This window comes from Talpa occidentalis, unplaced genomic scaffold, assembly GCF_014898055.3.
Source record: "Talpa occidentalis isolate TD23 unplaced genomic scaffold, MPIMG_talOcc4v2.1 talOcc4.7, whole genome shotgun sequence".
Classification (NCBI taxonomy): domain Eukaryota; kingdom Metazoa; phylum Chordata; class Mammalia; order Eulipotyphla; family Talpidae; genus Talpa; species Talpa occidentalis.
The window spans coordinates 119,823,374-119,830,901 of NW_023605083.1; the positions used below are offsets into that span (position 1 = coordinate 119,823,374).

The 7,528-nt window shown below is 52.7% G+C and overlaps 1 protein-coding gene across 1 annotated transcript; it reads right to left on the reverse strand.

Annotated features, from left to right (window-relative positions):
* Positions 1–522: 522 nt before the first annotated feature.
* LOC119231592 (keratin, type I cuticular Ha8-like) lies at positions 523–4,258 on the reverse strand. Its single transcript, XM_037493295.1, has 7 exons — positions 3,773–4,258; positions 3,522–3,604; positions 2,502–2,658; positions 1,941–2,102; positions 1,725–1,850; positions 1,037–1,257; positions 523–637 (listed from the first exon to the last, which is right to left on the reverse strand). Exons 1-7 carry the CDS (start codon positions 4,256–4,258, stop codon positions 523–525), a joined length of 1,350 nt encoding a protein of 449 aa, XP_037349192.1.
* Positions 4,259–7,528: the final 3,270 nt, after the last annotated feature.

Below are 7,528 nucleotides of genomic sequence, written 5' to 3' on the forward strand. Positions count from 1 at the left end.
CTTCACCAGCCTGCAGGATCACGGGCAAGGCGAGTGCATGTCCCATGTCAGCAAGGCCTTGACCAGAGGCACAGACCCTGGGGCCCCAGAAGGATCCTGGCAGTGATATGTTGGAGCCAGTAACACCCATGGTCCTGGGGACCAAAGCTCTTTATACACCGTAGATACTACAAACACCAGCAGGACAGCACTTGATCAGAAGGAGGTTTATTGACCATTTAATACAAGAGCCCAGTTACAATTTAGGAGATGCTGAAGCACTAGAGGAGAAACCAAACCCCAGAAGAGACACAGGGAAAAAACAATAACTTCAGTGAAAGACAATTATAACAACGCAACTAAAAAGAGAAATACAGCTTAAGGCACATACAGAAAGCCACCGCTTCGAAGTATCTGACACCCTTTGATTCAGTGAAAATCCCTCCAATGGATTTGGCCTTAGTGGAAGGAAGACTAGGAGAGGTGGGGGCAATCCCAGCCCCAGCGCCACCAGCCTTGACTCCTACACTGGGACTCAGACCTTCAGATTCTGCACTCAGTGCAGGTGCCACCAGCTGCCAGACACCCACAGGCAGGTGGGGGACGGCTTGGACGGAAGGTGCAGGAGGGAGGTGTGGAGCAGGGATTGCAGGGGAGTCTGCAGGGGGAGAGAGGGGGAAGCATTAGGCACAGGAATTGCAAGGCTACCCATTCTCTGCATCATCGCAATGGGTAAGAACAAAAGACTAAAAGGCAGGTCTGCTACAAACAAGACACAAAGCCCAAGAAAATCTACATGAGTGGCCCCATCTCCATTATGTCTTCCCACATCCAGAGAACTGTGGGGGCACTTGGCTTAGTTAGGGACCCAAAATCATTTACATGACACTATCAGCAGTTACGATCTGCCCCACCAGAGTTGGTGAGGGAGGTACTGAGCCTGCATGCATGGGAGGCTGGTCCTTCCCATGAGCTCTACTTCCAATGCTTCAGTTATCTCTGACCAACCACCTGACAGCTATGTGACTTAACCATAAATTGCCTAGATCACACATACTTGCAGTCCTCGCTCTCCAGAAGATTCCGATATGTACTGATCTCACACTCCAGCCGGGCCTTGACATCCAGAAGCACCTGGTACTCCTGGTTCTGCCGCTCCAGGTCACTCCTGATCTCGGCCAGCTGCTCCTCCACGGTGCTGATCAGGCTCTGCATCTGCGCCAGCTCCGTGCCAAAGCGGTCCTCAGCCTCACACAGAGAGTTCTGCAGACAGTCTTTCTACAATGGGAAATAATGGAGTAAGTGTGCTCAGAGCCCCCACTATTCAGCCAAGAAAATCATGGCCAAATTCCACAGGCCTGGGGCAAATTCCCAGGAGACACAGGACATTCCCAGAGCTGCAGAGAAATCACAGGCTATGAGACCATAACATTTCACCAAAAAATCTAACTGGAAGAATGGTGCCATGTTCACCCCTTGCTCACCCCAACACTGACATCAGGCAGTCATTGTGCAATTAGAGCCAGAACTTCCATACTTTCTTCTGAAGCAGTGGAGATGACATTTATAGGAACCAGTTTTCAGGGTCAAACTAACCTAGACTATAAGATACCTCCCCTAGGGACAGACCCAGCTCCTGAACTCTCACTACTGTTAATGAACCTGACTAGTGAGGTTTCTAAGTTACATGCTAGCAGGCCAGGGTGTGTGCCAGTGGCAGCACGGGGAGGGGAAGGAGACCCTACCAGGTTGTGCTGGGCTTGGCGCTCCACCTCCAGGGCGTTCACTGTGCACTTCAGCTCCAGGATCTCCGACTGGCAGCACTGCAGCTCCTTGGAGCAGGACGTCGCCTGCAGGCTGATGCCTTCAGACTGAAGCACAAGGGCACACAGGCAGGGTCACCCCCTGCCCACATGGAAGCCAGGCCCCTGCCTGCTGCCCTCACGGGAGCGCCCCCTCACCTGCGCCTGGAACCACTGCTCCACGTCCTGGCGGTTGGTCTCCACCATGGTCTCGTACTGGCACCGCATCTCCTCCAGCACCCTGACCAGGTCCACGCTGGGCTCGGTGTCCAGCTCAATGCGCAGCTTGTCTCCAAGCTGAGACCTCAGAATTTTCACTTCCTGCAGGCACAGGAGGACCCACACCCAAAGTGTCAAAGGAGCTTTTGGCCAGAGCAGCCTCCACCTCTCCTGACTAGCAGCATGGGGGGCAGCCCCCCACACACCCTGATGTGCAAAGTTTGCCCAGGGTCCCAGGTGGGAACCCATCTGGAGACCTTCTGAAAGTCACAGTGCAAACCTTGTGAGGTTAGAAACTCCTCAGCCACAACCCACGGGCTCCTCCTGCCTGTCAGACCCAGACTCAGCTGCTAGCCCAGTGCCCACTGAGCCCAAGTTCTGACTCTGCTAGTCCAGTGCCTACTGAGCCCAGTTTCTGACCTGGAGCCACGAGGTGGGAGGTGTTGCCTTTTCTACCCAACACCCCCCCACCCCCTTGCGCCTGCAGCCCCAGGACCAGACCTGCTCATGGTTGCTCTTGAGAGAGAGCTGCTCCTCCTTCAGGGACTCCTGCTGGGTCTCCAGGTCAGCCTTGGCCAGGGTCATGTCATCCATCAGCTTGTGCATCCCGCACATGTCGGCCTCCACCACCACGCGCAGGGAGTGCTCGCTCTCGTGCCTTCCATCACAGGAGGTCAAGGTCAACAGAGGCAAGGAGAGCCCCTTCACCTCCCTCGGTGAATGTCCAGCTGCACCTCCTCCACCAACCTGACCCTGTTTGCTCACTCGATCAATCTTCACTGTGTTTGATCCTGTAGCTGAGGGCTCATAGCCAGGACAAGGGTTATTATACCCATTAACTAGATAGGAAATGGAGGCTCAGAAACAATCTGTGGGTTATCCCGGATTATATATACCTTGATTAATGGCCAACACTTAGACTCAACCTAAATGTTTAGACCTCAAATGCAGTATTCGTTCTGCCATAATGGAGAATGAAAAAGCACCAGGGAAAATAAAGGCTTCAAAGTAAGTCAGCCAGACCTAGAGTTTGCTGTTACCTTGGATTGATTATATCTCATGCTCCTGCCTTTTGCATTCCTTCGATTGTAATGCTTAATACAAAGGAACTGCAATGACACTTCTTCCCTCTGATGGATTTGGCCAGGAGTTAGTGAGTGAGTCTACCGATGACCTGTTCGCTAAAAGCTCATTCTTGCAAAAACTTGATTTTGCTTCTGGTTTTAGCACAACATCCTCTTATCCTGTAGTTATGGGAATAGAATTACATGGGACCTAACAAACTGAGACTATACTCCCTCTTCTTGTTTTGATCTTCTTGTTCTCTTCCATCCTATATAAAGATCAATTCTAGTAACTGGTTAAATTATGGTTTGGAGAGGAAAAAATGAATGGATATTCATCGATTCATTCATTTCTAGTCCACGGTAGTTTTTTGTACACCTACTCTAAGCCTGTGCTATGCTGGACACTTGGAAATAGAAGAGAGGGCCACTCAGAGCCCCTTCCAGCCTGACTTACTTGATTCTAAAGTCGTCCGCCGCCAGCTTGGCGTTGTCGATCTGGACAACCATCCTGGCATTCTCAGCCTTGCTGCACAGGATCTGCGGAGACCAGGAGGACAGCGCTCACACAAAACATCCTACTGGGCACCCAGCTCTGTGTGGTGCCTACACTCAAGCCGCAGAGAACCCAAGCCCCTCAGCCCCTTGCCACTTTGGGGTGTTTCCGCCCTCCTCACCCCAGCCCCCGCCCAGGCCACCCGGCCCCACCCTCTGCTGCAGCTCCTCGATGGTGCGGAAGTAGGACTGGTAGTCGGGGCACAGGGTGGACTCGTGGCACTTGCTCCACTCCTGGATCTTGGTCTCCAGCTCCGCGTTCTCCCGCTCCAGCTGGCGCACCTTCCCCAGGTAGTTGGCCAGGCGGTCGTTCAGGAACTGCATGGTCACCTTCTCGTGGCCGTTCAGGCTGCCTTCCACACAGGCCCCGCAGCTGCCGATGTTGCCAGGGATGTTGCAGGTGCCTGGCAGGGGGCAAGCGCTGTGGCAGCTCGAGGGGTGGCAGAGGCTGGGTCGGCCCAGGGGGGTGGACCCCACGCGGATCCGGTTGGCGTGTGCCAGGTTGGCCAGTAGGCACATGGAGGCCGTGTCTGCCCCAGGCGGGCCCGCAAGGTCGGCGGGCGAGAGGCAGACGTTCCCTGGTCCGGGGAGCATGGCACCGCCCAGACTGTGGGATAAGCCCATGTACGAGGAGGTCATGCTGCTGCGTGAGGCTGCACAGGAGGTTCCGAAGAGCTGGAAAGGCCGGGCCACTGAGTCTGACACCCCCTTCCCTCCCGGCCCTTTTATACCCCATCCCGGGTGGGTGTTGGCGCAATGCTTTGACCTCAGTGCCTTGATTCTCTGCTGCTGCGGTGCCGTCACCCTGTTACTCAGCTGCCGAGTTTACCACTAAGAGTTGCTCGTCTCATTAGAAATGTTAATGAATCTAAAGTGCCCTTGGCTTTTTGATATCAGGTTGTCAGTTCATGAGAGGTCACAGATTCAGATTTCTACTCAACAGTCAGCAGCAGTAATTCAGCCTCTGTCCTGCTCAGCCGGGCCAGTCTATGCGTGGATGTGGCCACGCTGAAGGGGCAAATCTCTCAGTCTGTGATTTGTGTAGGGGAGACGGTGAGTCTCTGAGACCCAGTGGCTCTCTCATCTGTGCCTGGACTCTGCCAGCTCTACCCCTGAAGAGAAATGCCAGTTCCTTACACTGATAAGTCCATTGATATTTCTGGCTGAGAGACCCCCATGTCTTCTTCTATCTTCTAGCAGGTGCAAGGCATACTCCCCCCGGGAGCAATCGCGTGTCAATACATCCAGAAACACTGGTGCTAAGTATTTATGGATTGACCAGTCAGAACCAACTTTCGTTCACTGGCTTTTCCCACATGTTTCTTACATCCCCCATAAGCAGGGGCTAGTCCTGGACTTGCAGTGACCCCTGTTCTTCAAGAGAAAACAGGGTCACAAAACTCTTAGGCTGTCTTGAACAAACTTGAACTACAGAGCAATGAGTTAGTGAAAGACAGAGCAGCCACTCTCCTCACCCAGGTGTATCCAGAGGGAAGCTAGTGACAAACAAACAAAAACCGTATTTGATCCAGAAAAAGGAAAACTGGGCCCAGATTTCAAGGGATATTTCAGCGAAAGCTCCAGAACTAATGTTTACTGAGGCTGTAACGATGATGAAGACCGTGCTTTCCTGTTGATTCCTCAGCCCCCGTGGGGCAGCCCTTCCCAGATTCAGTGTGGCCCGAAGGAACCTGGGGTCCATTGTCTGATCCCAGAGCTGATCCGTGGGCTGGGGGTCATTCCTTCTCGCATCAGCAGTGCCAATTCGCCCTCACTCTCTCCCCTCTCAGGACCCCCGGTGAGATCTGCCTGTGACGTGGCTCAGGAGAGAACCCCGCTCTAGCGCTTACTGTGACCCCGGTCGGGGCTCTGCGCGGGCTGATGTGCATCAAGCCCCCCAACTCCGCCCGGTCCTCTGAAGGACAGTGGGTTCGGAGGATTCCTTGTTATCTCAAAGGAACAGCAGCAAGTGGAAGACATGAGGCAGCTGTGTGGAAGGCTTGGTTACTGGGCAGGACATTGGGGTGAAAAGAAATAAAATGGCTGAGGATCCTGCGATCCAGCCAAGGAAGATGTTTTGATGCTTACACAGACAGGACAGTAAAATGCACACAGAAAAAATAGACTCAAAAATGAGAGTCTGATAAATCTCAGATCCCAGCGATTTCTCCTAGAGCTGAGGGACAAGGCTGTGGGGCGAGACCTGTCCATCCAGAGTGGAGGAAAGAGAGTAGAGGCGCATAAGGACAGAGCGTCCTTAGGGACCCTCTGATGGGACAGGACCCTAAAAGGGTATAAATAGGTCCCTTCTGAAGGAAAATTCAAAAACTTGCATCCACATGAAAAACAGACAGGAGGCGATAGATGGAAGTGTTGGTAAATCCTGGCTTCTTGGAATTCTCTCAAGATAGAATAAAGGGATCTGGAATTCTTCCCCAAAGGAGCCCTGCTCTGGGTCAGCAGTGTCCCTGCCCTGAGGCCATCCTGAATAACCCTTTACAGAGGCCATCATTAGGAGATGTCATCAGGCCAGGCTGCCCCATGCTTCAGAGGCCTCTGGCTGATCTGCATAAGTTACATCTTCAAACACCCCCTTTGTTTCTTTCCACCACCACCACCTCGTCACATAGCAACACTCTCATCCAGAGAGCTGGGCCATTAAAATTATTTCCTTTGATTTCCTAAGTAGGCTCCATCTTTTGGCCCCATTCCTTGGCAGGCTGTGTCCCACTGACTGAGAAGGATCCTGCCTTCTCAGAACACAGATCACCTGCTGTCTCTTTGGTCTCACAGCTGAAACTTTGCATCCCCGGCTCTGAGGCTCACTCTGGAGCCCAGCTTGAGCTCTGCATGGTCAGTCTGGCATCAAGCCCCCAGGGCTACCTGTTCCTCTCTAGGGCCATGGTTCTGCACAAAGTAGAAGCCGTGAAGAGGGTGTTTGATATACACTCAGTTATGTAGCGGGAGGGGAGCCCATTCTGGAGACCCCCAGACTTCCTCCTTTTGTTCCCCCATAAAGAGTCACCACCCTGAGGGATAGTGTGAGCCAATTGCATGAAGGAAGTGCTGGCAACAAGGAGGGCAGAGTGCAGCCACTGGCCACCTCCTTCACTCACAGGGGACAAAGATTAGGCGCTGCAATCTCTCTTCAAGGGAAGTGGCCCAGAACACTGTTTCATGTCATGGTGTTCAGACATATGGATGCAGCTCAGTGAAAGAGAAAGCAAAGCTGGCACAGACATGGCTGGGGCACCCTCCAACCACCTGTCCACTGCAGGGGCAGACTCGGAAGATACCTAAGGAAACAGGAGCTGCTCACAGGTAGAGCCCACTGTATGGGTAGCATCAGAAAAAACTTTGCGCCATGACAAGTGGTCCATCCTGGCACAGCGTGCCTGTGATGCCTCAGACGCTCTGGGCAAGATCAAGGACCCTGGGGCATCTGTGCACTTTCAAAGTCCTCCTTAAGAGACTGAAAAAGAAGAAAAATCACCTCTGTCTTTCCTATTCAGTGGGATTTTATAATTTAGTCACTTGGGAACTTTTAGTTTGATTTTAAGGATCTATCATCACCATCATCATCATGCTTCATTCTTGTCCAGGCTCCCACGTCATCAAAGACTAAATGACAAAACCAATCTTCTCTTCCCCTCACCTTCATCCCCTGATGTCAGGGTCGCTGTATCTGCAGTCTAGGGCAGGACATTTATTCTCTCCTGCTAGGGCCCATTACCAAGTCCTCGAAACAACAGAGTGAAGTGGTTAAGTCCAAGAGCGCTGGAGGTGATCCATCTGGACTCAGGCTCCGGCTGTACCCCTTACTAGCTGTGCGAGCTTGGCCTGGTGTCTTGACCTCCTTGGGCTATGGCTTCTGCATATGCAAAACAGAGGCAGTAAATAGCAGCAGCT

Coding starts and splice junctions, on each gene's coding strand:
- LOC119231592 (XM_037493295.1), bottom strand. CDS start 4,258: ATGACCTCCTCGTACATGGGCTTATCCCACAGTCTGGGCGGTGCCATG. Junction 2,659..3,521: donor GCGGACGACTTTAGAATCAA/GTAAGTCAGGCT, acceptor CTGTGATGGAAG/GCACGAGAGCGAGCACTCCC. Junction 1,258..1,724: donor GCCAAGCCCAGCACAACCTG/GTAGGGTCTCCT, acceptor TTCCCATTGTAG/AAAGACTGTCTGCAGAACTC.